Source organism: Vespa crabro, chromosome 10 (assembly GCF_910589235.1).
Source record: "Vespa crabro chromosome 10, iyVesCrab1.2, whole genome shotgun sequence".
Taxonomy (NCBI): Eukaryota; Metazoa; Arthropoda; class Insecta; order Hymenoptera; family Vespidae; genus Vespa; species Vespa crabro.
The window spans coordinates 7,392,635-7,409,635 of record NC_060964.1 but is presented as its reverse complement, the minus strand read 5'-3'; the positions used below and the strand labels follow the sequence as shown (position 1 = coordinate 7,409,635).

The following is a 17,001-nucleotide window of genomic DNA, read 5'->3' as shown; positions in this document are numbered from 1 at the left end:
ATTCACGAGGGTTGGCTAGGAAGCGAGGAAAGCGCTATTCTATGCTATTCCTCGTAGCTTAAGTCTAGTACGACGAACGTACTGATACTTAGAGAAAAAGATAGATAGATAGATAGATAGACAGACGAATAGACGAACGAATATAGAGATATAGATATAGTAGATATAGATGATAGAAATAGAAAAAGAAATCGAATGAGATAAAATAGGTAAAGTAGACGTGACTTGCATTCGATTCGTGCGTGAGATACGTGATTATTGACGTAGTGAGAGATATGTAGATATATATATATATATATATATATATATATATATATATATATATATATATATATATATACACGTGGGAATGTTGTCCTGATGTTTCTGAACGAAACAAAACGATCTTGAAAGAGAGAGAGAGAAAGAGGGAGAGAGAGAGAGAGATAGAGGGACAGAGATAAATAGAGAGAGAGAGAGAGAGAGAGAGAGAGAGAGAGACATCCTATGGCCTCGTGCAAACGTCATCGTAGTCAGTTTACGATCTTGAAAAGTGTATAACGCGATCCTTCTTCAGTCGAAAGAACGATCACAAGACCGACGGATCTGCTTTTGGTCGTTTTCATCCTCTACTATCATGAAACCGTAATTATTCTGATTCGAATTTACAATAATCATAAACACGATCGTATCGTTCTTAGATTCTTCTTCTCTTTCTTTTTGCTTTGCTTTTTTTTTTTTCTTTTTTTCTTTCTTTCTTTCTTTTTATCTTTCCGCGAATCATTTCGATCATCTTCCGAAGAAGATTGCAATGCCGAATATCGGAGTCCATATATCATCGATCCGACTTATCGATTCGCATACTCGAGTTCGTTTAATTATCGAATATAGTTAAAGTCAATAATTAATCAATTAATTAATCGATTGAATTCAATAATAATAAATTAATCGATTAATATACGAGGATCAATCTAGTGATAAATTAATTTCAAATAATAATGTGTGTCGTGTTGATCAAATCGTAGATTTAATTGTAGATTTAATCGTAGATCGAAACGTTATGGAAATTTGTTTTTTTTTTTTTTTTTTTTTTTTTTTTCGATGAAAAACCTTTTTAACGATTACGATTATCGATGAGATCATTTTTAATTTTGATAGAACAAGAATGAAAATAGCAAAGAATGAAGTTAGCAAAGGGAAGGTGCAATTAAGGACGAGAACTTCGAAAGCAGATGCCACTTACCCTTGGGCATCGTCTATCACGAAGCGATCGTCATTAAGATATCATATTTCTAAGACGTTCTTCAAATACGTCAGCCTTTATTGCGAACAATCCACATTGGTGGGTTACAAGTATTTGACCGAGCCAGGTAGAACGTGGATCGAAAGGTAATCATTAAAAATTGATTTATATAATTTAATTATATTATATTTAAAAAGATCTATATATATATATATATATACTATGTTTTATTAAATCATTTATAATGTCGATCGAGTTCGTTGCGTCAAGTGTTACGAATTACATTAACTAGTACGAATTGCAAGTAGTACGAATTGTAAGTAGTGCGAGTCAACGAACTATGCGATCAGACATTTCCAAGTAGTACAAATGATTTGTTATGTTTAAAACTTAAGATTTTAAACAGCACTTTATAATTAATGAAATATATGCGTATAACGAATACATGTAAAAATTTTAAGGAACGTATTAATAATTTCTTTTTTTCTTTTTTTTTTTTTGTCAATATTAGTATAAGTTCAATCAGACGTTCAAGTGGTACGAATGAATAATGTGCATCTATGACAATTAAGTGATACAAGTCATTCATTTCGTACAAAGTCAAAAATTTAAATAGTACACATCGATCACTCGAGAATTAATGAAATGACAATAACGAACGATATTTAAAATTTTAAATAATAGATTAACAATTTCTTTTTAGAATGATTTTTAAAATTGAATAGAATGATTCTGCATTGAGACATTTAAGTGATACAAATGAATTACTTAAGTGTAGTTTTACGATGTCGGACATTTGTAAGTGATACAAGTCGATCATTTGACAAATGCGATAGAATAACAATAATAATATGTTGAAGGATTTTGAGGAATCAATAATATTTTAAGTAATTTGTTGAATGTTTTTTCTTCCTTTTTTTTTTTCTTTTTAAAGGATCATATGGATCGCAGTGCACGTGTCGACTATATGCATATTGGTGTATTTCGTTATCGATGCCTATACAGCATTCACAACATTGCCAATGGTAACGTCAGTCGAGTCGGATCATTATCCCACCAATGAGATCACGTTTCCAGGTAAACGTTCGAGACTCTGCTTCTGATTATAATCAAAATCATACAATCCTTGGCATTATAATTAACACGTACTGGAACCACATATCTATTTACATATGTATATATCAATGGAAACGTAATATTGAAATATAATCTACATCGTTTCTCGATCGATTCGTTTTATTCATTTACATACATACATATACATACGTACATACATACATACATATACATACGTACATACATACATACATATATACGAGGGACGTACGAATTATGGTGCAAAGGTTATTCAGGAAGAGATTTAGAATGATCTAAGCGTATCTAAGCGAATAATATTCTCCCTTATCATTTTCAGCCATAGCTATCTGCAGTATCAACAGGATAAGTCGGCAATCTGCCGTGAAAATGGCTACGAAAGTGTGAGAGATATTTTCATTGTATTAAATAAACACAAAATGATGATGGTTATGCAAGGGATGCGAGGGTGGGATGGGTTGGAGTTGAGAGATAGGGGTGGGCGGATGGTCGGTTGGGTGGTGGTCTGTGGTAAAACGAGAGACGATCGACTACGCAAAATAGAGAGTATCGAATCGAGAGGGACGTGAGGTGGGACGGATAGATAGAGCGTTGGAAGGTGGGGAAAAAGGGTGGGTGGATAAAAGCACCCCACCAAATTGCAGTGCATGGCCGATTTCAATCGGGTTTACGCATTGACGTTGCACCGACGAGTCTGTTTAGTGAACATTATTCCGAACGCATTTTATCCGGCGCGTTAACGCCTCCGTCCGTCCGTCCGTTCGACCCGCTTCCGACCGATTTCGCGAATTGCAAATACGACCGCCCAAAGAGAGAAAATCGGTCGTGCGAATTACTTTCAAATCATCACCATATAGATACAGAACGTTCGATGGCTATGGAAATATTTCAAATTGGATAGGAACGTGACGGGGGTGAGGAGGGAGAGGGCGGGATGATTTGGGAACAAGAGAAAGCGACGATGCGTTTTTAAGCGTTAGATATATCCTTTTCTTTCATTCTTTTATTTTTCTTCTTTTTTGTTTTGTTTTGTTTTTTTTCTATCTTTTCGTTACTCTCTTAAAAAAATTCATCTCGTTCGAATGATAATACGACATCGAGAGTGTTCGTAGATTTTTCTTTTTCTTTTGTTTCTACGTAAGATCATGGAGAGGGTTTAAATTTTGTATTCTTTTTTTTTTTTTCTTTTTTTATCGGCGGGGAAAGAGAAGTGGTTCATATTGTACGAATTATTGGAGTATACACGAAACGGTGGTTCAAAAAAATTAGAACAGTTCGATTAGCATAAAGAGACACTGAGAAAGATATATATATATATATATATATATATATATATATATATATATATATATATATATCTAACAATCTAAAGAATATAAATTTCTAACGATAAGAGAAAATATTTCGAGACAAGTTCTAATATTTGTACGATCAATTCAATAGTATCTTCAAATTAGAAAGTGGGATAGTAGAAATTTGGTTCTAGAGATCGAGTTACGAATTGTCGAATTGAAACGACAATGTAGTTACTAAACTTTACGATTGTAAAGTTGCTTTGGTACATCGTTGATCGAAGAAGACTATAGGTACTTTTGTACTTTACGTTTCTCTCTTTCTCTCTTTTTCTTCTCTCTCTCTCTCTCTCCCTCTCTCTCCCTTCGTCTCTTTCTATCTCTACTATTTCTCTTTCGTTGGGTTCTCTTCAACCCTTTGTTTGGATAGTATTTTACACTACTTGTTCTTTGTGAAGCGTCAAAGACGATAAAATGAAAGATCGAAGATCGAGGTAAAGAGATATTTCCGAGAGAAAAGTAGAAACTTTTGAACTTTTCACGTCAAATATGAAACTAAGTTTTATTCTCGATATATATATATATATATATATATATATATATATATATATATATATATATATATACACCTGAATATTATATCTCGTATATAATAAAAAATTACGAAATGAAAGAAAGAAAAGAAAAAATATAAAATTAGAAACTTCGACGATATCTTTCTTGGATGTAGTATATTAAGTGGTGGATCAAAAGTTTCTAGATGAATCAAAGGTCCCTAGGAAATTTTAAAGATCGATTACTCCATTACTTCTTCGTGATACTTTGGACTAATATCTCTTCTCCCTTTCTTTCTACTTTCTTTTCCTTTCTACCTTTTTTTTTTCTTTTTTTGTTTTTCTTTTTCCTTTCTTTTTTCAAATTTTTTTTTTTTTTTTTTTTTTTTTTAACACAAACAATTTCCTAACTTCTGCAATTTTCTCAGATATACCTTTGGAAAATAATAATCGATTCGTAAAAACGTTTAACAACGATGTTCGAATCGTATATTACGATGTTGATATTAAATACAATGGTTAATGTACTTTTGAAATATTATAATATTTATTTATATTAGTGGCCGATAAAAGATATAAGAATTTCTTGGATAACGTCGAGGAGATTAATGTAAATATAAGAAAAGAAAGTTTTCGTTAGAATGAACTCGTGCGATATGATACGAAGATCGTCTCATCTGTACACGAATCGATGCTTCGTTTCCTACGTTCTTACGAGAAGAAGTATATATATATATATAGTACACATACACACACACACATACATATGTATATATATATATACATATATAGAGTTTTGCAATAATATTGCTTCGACCGCTACAACAAACTTATTAACCACCGACATGCGCAAGATATTGCAGCTATAAAGCTTACCGCATAAAGGTATAACAACGTGATACATAAATATATATATATATATATATATATATATATATATATATTAATATATATATATATGTATGTGTGTATGTATATATGTATATACGTGAATGATAGAAGTATATAAACGGAAATGGGAGGATATAAAGATAACGTATAAGTTACGTTTAAACGACGCAGTTATTTTGACGGATCATTAAAAATGTATTACACACATTATGGATAGTAATTTTTCGTTAGACGATGGTCACACCATCAACCACCATTAACATCGTTATATTAATTTATGATTCGAAGTATTAACGGGGAATGCACGGCACATATCGTTTCAGATAATACTGATCTGTTATTAACGATCCTTACGATATTATATATATATATATATATATATATATATATATTTTGAGGCAAGAATCAATATAATGTATTACTTGCACAAATATATATATATTAAAATGACGAATTATTGCATTTTATTTTATTTTATTTTATTTTATTTTTTTTTTTTAATATCATGCTCAAATACTCAATTATCTCGATTACATTATTATAATGATAATAATAATCTCATTATTATTAATTAATTAATTAATTAATTAATTAATTAATAAATAATAATTACAATTATTATCGATTATTTATTCTTGGGGGTGTATATATAAGTAGATATTTATAACGTATGATAATTCGACGTTGTATGGAAATTAATGAAGAATCTTCAAAATCTATGGTTATATTTAATGAAGCGTTAATATATATGAAAATCTTATGGTCTCTTCGATCCATCTGATATAAGAGGAATCCAGGTGCGTTACTTAGAACTTCTCTGAGCTCGAAATTCACGACGTTAATGGAATAGACATTTCGTGAATTACCGATTCAAAACTATTCTCCAAGTTACCTATAGAATTTCTCTCTGTTTCTCTCTCTCTCTCTCTCTCTCTCTCTCTCTCTTTCTTTCTCTCTCCCTCTCTTTCTCTCTCTCTCCCTCTCTTTCTCTTTACTCCATATCTTTCCATTGGCCTTCATAGTGAATACCTTTTCGGTACTTTGTGCTTCCACATTATATGAAAACTTATCTTCATGCTCAGCGAGTTAGTATTTCAATGTTTCTCTTCGAGTTTTCACCTCGTCGATTCTTCCGGAAAATTCTCCCTATCTCTATCTAATTCTATCTATCTTTTCTATTTCTTGAAGATTTGTCGATTAAATGACGCTTTCTATATAACTATAAATATATTTGTTAGAAATACAATAAGTACGAAGTTTTACGCGTAGAACGTAATTTCTTTGCGCGAATTGATGGATATCAAGAAAGAAAAAAAAACAAAAAAAAAAGGAAAGAAAAGGAAAAAAAGGCGATTCTCGCAGTTAATCATTGTTTTGTATTTTGTATTTTTTCTTCTTCTACTTCTTTTTTTTATCTGTTTTTTTTTTTTTTTTTTAATCTTACAACAATTATAGTTATAGATCGAACGTCACTGAATTGTCCAGCGACGAAATATTAGAATTGATCGAACAATTGGGAGATGCATATAATTCGATGCACAAGTTCGAAGTGACACGATACGACGAATTGAATAATCTTTTGTTGGATTTTTATGAGGGCGATTACGACATGGAAGCCATAATGAAAGAAGTGAGAATACGAATTCGTAATTTCTTTTTCTCTCGTTTTTCTCATTTATTTACTTTTCTTTTCTTTTCTTTTCTTTTTTTTCCTACTCCCTGAAAAAAATTGATCGAGATCGATCCTATATCAATTTGTTTCAGTTGACACCACAGTGTACTCATATGCTGAACAAATGTTTGTTCAACGGGAAAGAATATAATTGTACGGAACTTTTTACCTTCGAAAAAACACAGGACGGATTTTGTTGTACCTTTAATTACATAATAAAAGGCAATGGAAAGTGAGTTAAATCGATAAAATTATAAAATGATATTACTATGATAGTTCATTTTAAGAAATAAAATATAATTTTAAATAATCGTTTATCTAACAGATATTATTATTTCAGAATTAAATGAAAGTAAAAATATATCGATATCGTGAAATTCAATTTAATATCATTTACGTGGATTAATTCAATGATAAAATTTCTTTCTTCTTTTTCTTTTTCTTTTTTTCTTTTTTTTTTTTCCTTTCTTTCTTTCTTTTACAGCAACTACAAGGAACCAATGAAAGTGAGAACTGTGAAGGATTTAGGAGTCGAACGTGGTCTTACGGTCGTAATGGAACCTTTCCTGGACGATTACTTTTACACTGTTCTTCCCGTTATCGGATGGAAGGTAAAAGAGAGAAAGATGTAAAAAAAAGAAAAAAAGAAAGAAAGAAGGAAAGAGAGAAGTAGAGAAAGAGAGAAAAGAGAAGAAGAGAGAGAGAGAGAGAGAGAGTAAGAGAGAGGATAATAGTACTCCCGAGATCATTTAAAACAATCAGAAATTCATTTTTAATCGGACATTTTCACCATTTCGTAATTGCAATACGTAATTTTTTTTACCAGTAACAAAAAATAAAGTACAAACACTTAATATTCATTTCAATGGACGATTCTCAAAATGAGATTTACCAAGAGAAAATTATACGATCTAACGAGTGAATCTTGTAATGTCCGTTTTAGGAAGTAATTAAGAAAAAAAAAAAAAAAGAAAGAAAAAAAAAAGAAAAAAAAAACGAAGAAAGAAAAAAAAAGAAAAAAAAATAAATATTTAACGCTATCTCGTCCTTAACGATATTTTCTTTTCATCCTTTTTTTTTTTTCTTTTTTATATTTTCTTCTTTATCAACGACATTACAACAAAGCTTTCTCTCTATTTCATTTCTCATTTTGTATATTTTATTATATATTGAGAGATATCGAGGATTATAAAGAAACGATAAAGAATTTGTCGATAATTTAAAAGATTATTAAACGTGAAATATTATTGAGTTAAAAAAGGGAACCGAAACGAGAACCGGACTGGATTAGATTAGACCAGTGGTAAGCATTCGTTCGCACCTTTCATTTTTCTCATCAACGAGGCGACCATTAACTACTCAACATCTGTGCTTCATTCAACGGGAAGTACTATAAACGACACGAGGCACGACGATAAAAAGCTCACAAAAGTCATTAGCGAACGCAGAGTATAATCCCTTCTCCAAGTAATCCACGTCCGCAGTGGTTGTTACCTACGTCCGAAATGTTTTTTACACGTTCCACCATTGTAAATGGACATTGTCGTGTCGTTCTCACTCTCTATCTCTCTCTCTCTCTCTTTCTCTCTTTCTCTCTCTCTCTCTCTCTTTCTCTTTTGCTTTCCATCTTTCTTTTTCGTATTCTCGCTCACGTAAACGCTTTCCTGCGTGACATGCTTTCGGCGCAAGTTACATGTCCATCCTCCATAATGACAGTTCTCTCTCCGTTTCTCTCTTTCTCTTTGTCTCTCAAACTGAGAGAAAAGAAAAGAATTTTCTCTCAGTAAAATTTACCGAAATATTCTCTGAAATATTCATCAAAGTATTTCGACGTACTAAGTCTTCCATCTATCTATACTTTTAATAATACATTTGTCTTATTTTCTATTGACCGACAATAATGACAATAATAATAATAATAATAATAATAATAATAATAATAATAATAATAATAATAATAATGATGATGATGATGATGATGATGATGATGATGATGATTATAATATTTATTATACGAGTTATTAATTTCCCATAAAGTTAAATTGGAAGTACGAAGAAAGTGTAAATAGGAAAGAAAAAAAAAAAAAAAGAAAAAAAAAAAAGAAAAAAAGTAAAGTGGCCACAAATTACTATTATAATATCATGTTTGCGTTGTCTGTTACGATTATCGCAGGATTATTAAAAGAATAGAATATAATGAGTCACGTGGAAAACAGAAAGAAGAAAAAAAGTAAGACGATTACATTTTACGATTCAATTCTTCGAGGCACACGTGATATTAAAGAAAGACGAAAACTCAAGTTGCACGGAATGTTTTTTTAATATAAAAAAATTAGAAGAAAAAAAAAACCATAATGAAAAAAATACAAATCCAATTCATTTCAATTATTTAATACAAGATATTACACAAAATGAATGACTTCGACTTTTCAAAATGATTTAAAATATATCCCAGTGTGCTAAGCAAAAGGTCGGACTCATTCTAAAAATTTTTCAACACACTTGATCAAAATTAATTAACGACAATGAAAGGAAAAAGCCTATATATTTCGTATTATATATCCCTGAAAAGTATTGTTCTTGCGTTGAGTTAAATTAACAAAAAAAAAAAAAAAAAAAAAAAAAGAAAGACATAACAAAATCAGTCGTGTTAATTAACATTTATTAATACATTTATCTTACGTTAATTTGAATAATATCGTTAGGATAAATATCTATATAAGTGAAGCATGTTATGCTCTTCCCCTTTCTATACGTATAGGTGACGTTGTTTAATCCGACCGATTATCCCGATAACATCAGCGGTGGTGTCACCGAGGTGCTCGTTTCGCCGTTATTGGAATCCTACTTGGAAATCGAGGCTGTATCCTTCTACAGCACCGGTCAAACCAAATCGTATCCAATTTCAAAACGGAAGTGCATATTCCCTAACGAGATTCGAACTAGTTATGGTGACTACAGTTATAGCGATTGCTTGGTCGATTGCAGGGAACAGCAAATATGGAAAATGTGCAAGTGCATACCGTTTTATCTTCCAACACGTACCGGAGTTCACTCTAAACGTTAGTATATAAAAATTTATTATTATTATTATATATTTATTTTGTTTTTTAATTATTTATTTATTATTTTCAATGTTTCATATTAATATTACAAAAAATTCATCATTATCATTCGAACGTGTAGATATATCTGTGCAACGTAGCTATGCACGCAATTGAATAGAATATAATGATCGATGATAAGAAAAAAAAACAGAGAGAGAGAGAGAGAGAGGGAGAGAGGGAGAGGGAGAGTGAATAATAATAGGCAAATAGATAAAATGGATAATGTTAGACTATTAAGAATTTAGAATCTATGAGATTTTGCGATAATTAAAATATTTTTTTTTTCTCCAACGTCACCGTTCGAACAAATCTTATCGCAGTAATAATAATAATAATAATAATAATAATAATAATAATAATAATAAATAAATAAAAAAATAATTTTTCAATAAAGTAATAGACGACATTTTAGATTTTAATATTAGAGACGGTCAGCCCTTTAAATAATCATATTTTACCAGAGATATCTCACGATCATTCTGTCAAGCAAATTAAAATATACATGAAATAGATGCATGTCCATGCTCGTGCATGCATTAAGTGCATTCGTTAAAATCGGATTAGAGGCTCGTTCCTGGCCGATTATTTTTGCAAAAGAAATCGATATCGTTATATATATATGTCTATTATATACATATATATATATATATATATATATATATATATATATATATATATATATATATATATATATTAAAGAAACAAAAGAAAAAAAATTAATAAATAAAATAATAATCTTGATATTCATTCATAATAATAATAATAATAATAATAAAAATAAAAATAAAAATGCATTCGTCGTTTCGTATCGATCTCATAAAGTTTATACAATCGAATCGAAAGAACATCGATGTTCTTTCGAGACACGGATGGGAAATAGAGAGAGAGAGAGAGAGAACATCGCAAACTATTCGACAATATTTCCAATCGATGTCATTCGGTCAAAGAATCAAAGAAGTTATACCATTTTCATTTCCTTAGTTTTCTTCCTTTTTCAATCTAAAAAGGTAAAAACAAAAAAAAAAAAAACAAAAACAAAAAAAGAAGAAGCAAACAAAAATCAATTTTCTCCGATCTTTTGTCTTTCCCTTTTCGATCAATAACGATCAAATTAGAATACATACGAATTTTTTTCTTATCTATCGAAGGTATAAAAAAACAATAAAAAAAAAAAAAAAAAACAAAAAAAAGAAGAAAAAGGTTCTCATCGAAAATAAAAACAAACAAACAATTGTAATCTCTCAAAATTCTCAAATTTTCTATTATTCTTTCTTCTATTCTTTTTTCTTCTTCTTCCTTCTTTTTTTTCTTTTTTTTTTTTTTTTTCTTTTTTCAACGACTTATTCAATTCGCACATTAGATTCTACAATATGCTTTTTTATTACTCTATTTGATATTTCAGCTAATTAGACATAATTAGATCCCTCGTTAATTTTCTTTTTTTTTTTCTTTTTTTTTCTTTTTTTATTTATATATATTCTTCCATTGATAGAATTCCTTCTAAGGGAATAAAACTCATATTTTCTCTCTCTCTCTTTGTCTTTATCTATCCAGTTCTAGGAGTATCTTCTATTTCTCTCTTATCTCCGATGCAATCTGTAAAGAAACGTTGCTGAGGGTATTGCAGGCGTGTACGGTTCGCGTTCTCTCGAGCTTTGTAACGAGGCTTTACTGTGGCTAACTTAAAGCGTTTAAAGCCGATCGCACGAAACGGATTCAAGGGACGACGAAGGGATTAAACGATGACTGTAACTTGAACCGAGGGCGAAATACTCTCATCGGTCGAACATAAATTCCTTCCCACCTTGCGTCGGTATCTTTCCTTCGACTTGCGTACTACGACCTTTCTATATAGTTGTTACGATCCTTCGAAAGAGAGAGAGAGAGAAAAAAGGAAGAAATCGAAAGTCCCTATCACTCGCATTTATCCAATCTAATCTAATCTAATCTGATCTAATCTGATCTAATCTAATTGAAGGTTTCTCTATGTTTTACAATTTTTATCCTTCTCCTCATTTTTTCATTCATTATTTGTTTATTTATTTTTTCCTTTTGTGATTTACAAAATTAATTAAAAGAATTTCGTTTTTCATGTAATGTCTGGTAGGTAATATGCGATTCTTTTTTTTCCTCTCTTCTTTTTTTTTTTTTTTGTTTTTTTTTTTTTTCCATTATAACAGGTGGAAGAAGAGCTTGCACGTTGACAGACATGTCCTGTTTAAATCATTACAAATGTAAGTAACATCGTTTACATCGAAACGATATTTCTTTATTTTATCATACGTTTTATCGTAACGATCTATTATCCTTTATTTTCAGCTGATTGGTTGACAGTATTTCCTCACGAAGATGAGACATTCAATATCACGATGAACGATTATAAATCGTTACGTTGTAAACGTTGTTATCCGTCATGCGAAGACTTTACTTATATTATGCACAGTTCATTCTCCACAATGAAACCTGGATTTTACGAGACGCCATTCTTGTAAATATAATAAAACAGAAGAAATATTTCATTTAACAATCAATTATCTCGTTAATGAAACATTTATTCTTTTGATTCTTATTATATTTATTTTATTTTTAGAAACAAACTCGATATCGTCGATCAAAGTATCATTCACGTATTCTTTTCTAATTATGGCTCGGTCAGATTGAAACAAGATATATCTTACACCTGGTACGAACTTTTGAGTAAGTTAAATTTTTCATCCCTTTTTTCGAGATCCTAATCATTACAATATATATATATATATATATATATATATATATATATATATATATATTTTTTTTTTTTTCAATAGAAATGTCGAAATATCTATGACTTATATGTTAAATCACAATCGCAATCATCGTCTTACAAATATTATCGTGCGATAATTCTTTTTTCTTTATTTTCTCTTTTCGATTTTATTTCGATTATATTTTTCAATTTGAAATCTTAAGATAATGATTGAATCAATTAATTTCTAATATTTTTTATAAGTATATATAAGTAGAAAAATTGTTCGTGTTTTTTGCTATCTTTTTTCTTTTCTTTTTTTTTTTCTCGTAAAACATGAATCCTATTAGTCTCAATTCGTATATAAGACACAAAAATTAATTATTGGTACGAGAAATTCACAAGTTATGTAAATGACACGATGTATCGTTAAAAGTTATGACTTTTTAATTTTACAGGCGATATCGGTGGTATTTGTGGGGTCTTCATTGGATTCAGTCTCATAAGTGTCATCGAATTAATATATTTCTTCATTCTTTTACTTTTCGATCTATACAAAAATTACGATCCAAATGGCGAGGAAATCGAAATAGAAATTCCACGAAAGGAGACAACAACTTATACGATATATTGGAACGAATTGGTGCCGAAAACTAGAACGATAGAAGATCCATTACGTCATCGAAAAATCGAACGATACTAATTAATTACTTAATTATTAATAATAATCTCTTCGTAATAATTATCACGATGTATATTAATATCGTCAGGAATATCAATGATACCGATTGAATTTTTTTTTATTTTTCTTTTTATCATCGATAATTTCACAATTTTTCTTTTTGTTTCTGTTTCCTTTTTTTTCTTTTTCTTTTTCTTTTCTCTTTTTTTTTTTTTTTAATCATCCTCTCGAGCTATTGCACGATCAACAATTTTTTGTGCTCTCTCTCTCTCTCTCTCTCTTTTATTTTTATAATAAGATACAAAGATATGAATATACGTGTCGATCTTTAATTAAGCAAAACGATCAACGATCGAGAGATCGATCAACGATAATTAGACATTTCTATCGAATAATAATACAAAAAGAAAAGAAAAAAACAACATACGTACAAACAAATATATATATATATACATATAAAAAGAAAAAAGGATAGAGAAAAAGAGGAAACTTGTCTTTTGATAGGATATATATATATATATTTTTTTTTTTTTTTTTTTTTTTTTATAAAAGAAATAACACGCAGTAGAAAAATAAAATAAGCCGTTGGATGGCAAATATTTTTAACGAGACAGATACTAAATGTCTCTTGCGGTTTGGTGAATGGTGGTGAGGAAAAAGGAAAAAGAAAAAAAAAAAAAAAAGAAACAAAAAAAAAAAGAAAAAGAGAGAAAGCAAGAAAAAAAGAAAGAAAGACAGAAAGAAAGAAAGAAAGAAAGAAAGAAAGAAAGAAAAAAGTAAGAAAGAAAGAGAGAAAGAAGATAAGGGTACAGACGGGGAGAAGGAAATGAAAAGAAAAGAAAAAAGATAAGAAAAGAAAAGAATGGAAAAGAAAGAGTAAGATGAGAAGATAGAGAAGATGGCAGAGCCGAACAAGCAGGCTACTCGTCGAAGAAAAATGTTGCCATCGTGAAAAAGAAAGAAAATGAGACAGACAGAGATAGAGATAGAAAAAGACAGATAGATAAAGGGACAGAGAGAGAGAGAGAGAGAGAGAGAGAGAGAGAGAGAGAGAGAGAGAGAACTCTCCGTAGCGCTATAATAATCTTCCGTTATGGTTTCAACGTCGTAATAACCGTATCGAACTTTCCTAGATAGATCGTTCACGATTATACGATGTGTAGCTGTGTGCGATATTATCAGATTCACTGTAAAAGAATTCATTAATTAAACCGCATCGAGGCTCTACTATATACATATATATATATATATATACATATATATATATATATATATACATATATATATATATATATATATATATATATATATATATATCTTTCTCTCTCTTTCACAGGCATACATTCTACATTGGTTGACCGAGAAGCTTGATAAATCTAACACGCGACGACCCGTGACATTGATGCATTATTAATGCTAACGAGAAGAGCGTTGGAAAGACTTTGACATGAACAGGTCCTCCACCTACTCTCTCCTCCTCCTCCTCCACCACCACCACCATCACCATCGCTATCACCTCCATTCTCCTCTTCCACCTTCACCCTTCTCTCTTTCATTTCTTTCTACTCGTTCCTTTTAACTCGTTCCTTTCTCTCGTTTCTACGATGCAAAGGTAAAAGACGAATGTAGGTAGGAAAAAAAAAGTTAAATTAAATTAAAAAGAAAAAGAGAGAGAGAGAGAGAGAGAGAGAGAGAGAGAGAGAGAGGTAAAGAAAAATAAATAAAGGCTATCCCACCTTTTGTAAAGCAACGTTTTTCTCACTCGTATCATCGCTAATTAACGATTGATGATATAGCGAATATCATCCTAATTAAGGGATTAATTTAATTTTGAATGTTCTTCTTTTCTTTTTCTTTTTCTTTTTCTTTTTCTTTTCTTTTCTTTTCTTGTTTTCTTCGATAATCATTTTTTACTTTTTCTTGTCTCATTTCTTTTTCTTTCTCTTTTTTTATTCTTTCTTCGTTCGCTCATTTAATACGGATAAAATTTTTCCTGACGTATTCTTACAAAAAAAAAAGAAAAAAGAAAAAAATCGATGATGCTCTTTCCTCTACGCAATCACGGGAAAAAGAAATAGAAATAGTCGGAGAGCATTCGTCCTTTATGAAAACGAAAATGTTACTTTTATCATTACGTTGGCGTTATATCCATTAAGATATAAAATATGAGACATTATCGAAATATTAAAAAAAAAAAAAAAAAAGAAAAAAAAGTACCACACCGACGTTGTTTATTTAGATATTAAGATAACGAATATTTTCTTTTTTTCCTTTTCTTTCTTTCTTTCCTTTATTTTTTTTTTTCAATAGAAATTTTTTTTTTCTATAGAAAAAGAAAAAAGAAAAAAGAAAAAGAAAGAGAGATTATTACGATTATTAAAAACATTCGTTCGTTATATAAAATATACTGATAATCGATGGTGTTACATTTATTTAGATATAAAATATCAAACGTTACGACAATGATAATACATGACAATGTTATTTATTTAAATATAAATAATTAAACGTTTAAAAAATTTACTTATCGGTCAATCGGTATATATATATGTATGCATATATGTACGTATATATAATATCTGTGTAAGTGTAATGAAATAGTTTTTCTTTTTTTTCCTCTAATAATAATCAAAAGTAGAAATTATTATTTAACCTTTTCTTCCGTTCCATACATTTTCTCTTCTTTTACTTATTCTTTCTTCTTACAGATTTATCCAAGGAAATTTTTAATTGGAGAATTTCCACGATAATACTTCGCTAACGATCTGGTATTTTGTTCACTTGGATTCACCAAAACAAAGCGATCAAACTGAAAGATCCTAAACGTCTTAACTGAGGAGGGCCTCTGATCGATTTTACAAGAATCACTAGCCGCGCTTTCGAACTCTGCGTTCAGACATTAAGTTCGCTTCAAAGGTCCCAGAAAGAGAGAGAGAGAGAGAGAGAGAGAGAGAGAGAGAGAGAGAGAGAGAGAGAAAGAGAGAGAGAGAGAGAGAGATATCAGAGTTCTCTTAGAGATATTTCTTACGGTCGATTTCAACCTTCGAACTTCATCCTACTGATCTGTTCTAACGTTACGAATTCATTCCCAAACTATCTTTGAATAAAGTAAGCCGAACAACTTTTTCACCAGAAAATTTCTACTTTTCTTTGTGGCATCGTACCGAGATACCTTTCCATTTCTTCTCCTCTTCGCGTGTAAAATGACGATAAAGTCATATGGAAGAAAAAAAAAAAAAAAAAGAAAAAGAAAAAAGATATTCGCGAAAGGAATACCTGTTGACGTGAAAATCGCTTCGTCGATAATCATTTTATATTATATGTTAAAATTAAATATCTATTTTATGTGAACGCATAAAATGATTTAACTGTTTGAATTACGTGATTTTAATGACAATTAAAAATTTTAATTTGCACGGATAGAATATATATATATATATATATATATATATATATATATATATATATATATATATAACAAAAACAAGAAATGGCGTTTAAATGATCTTGTTCGTGAGATCGGAAAGATGAATGAAACGAATCTTTCAAAGTTTTTTATTATTTCGATCGTAACGTCGAACTTTCTTTTCTCTCTCTCTCTCTCTCTCTCTCTTATTAAAATGATTATTCTCAACGTGCGATTGACAGGTTAATATATCATTATTTATTCGGATAAAGTTTTAAAATGGTAAAATATTTTCTTTATTTGTGATAAAATTTTTTCTATGTCTATCCATCGTAAAAGAAAAAAAAAAAAAAAA

The 17,001-nt window shown here is 29.9% G+C and overlaps 1 protein-coding gene across 1 annotated transcript; it reads left to right on the top strand.

The window, feature by feature from the left end:
• The first annotated feature begins 1,144 nt into the window (after window positions 1–1,144).
• Window positions 1,145–13,340, top strand: LOC124427538 (sodium channel protein Nach-like). Its single transcript, XM_046970552.1, has 11 exons — window positions 1,145–1,368; window positions 2,157–2,299; window positions 2,637–2,700; window positions 6,510–6,684; window positions 6,819–6,958; window positions 7,211–7,337; window positions 9,488–9,788; window positions 12,014–12,067; window positions 12,153–12,321; window positions 12,424–12,530; window positions 13,017–13,340. Exons 1-11 carry the CDS (start codon window positions 1,145–1,147, stop codon window positions 13,259–13,261), a joined length of 1,749 nt encoding a protein of 582 aa, XP_046826508.1. The 3' UTR covers window positions 13,262–13,340.
• Window positions 13,341–17,001: the final 3,661 nt, after the last annotated feature.

Bases quoted from the DNA above. Each gene is read 5' to 3' on its own strand.
- LOC124427538 (XM_046970552.1), top strand. From the start codon at position 1,145: ATGAAAATAGCAAAGAATGAAGTTAGCAAAGGGAAGGTGCAATTAAGG. The intron at 1,369-2,156 runs GTAATCATTAAA...TTCTTTTTAAAG, and splicing joins GGTAGAACGTGGATCGAAAG to GATCATATGGATCGCAGTGC. The intron at 2,701-6,509 runs GTGAGAGATATT...CAACAATTATAG, and splicing joins GTGAAAATGGCTACGAAAGT to TTATAGATCGAACGTCACTG.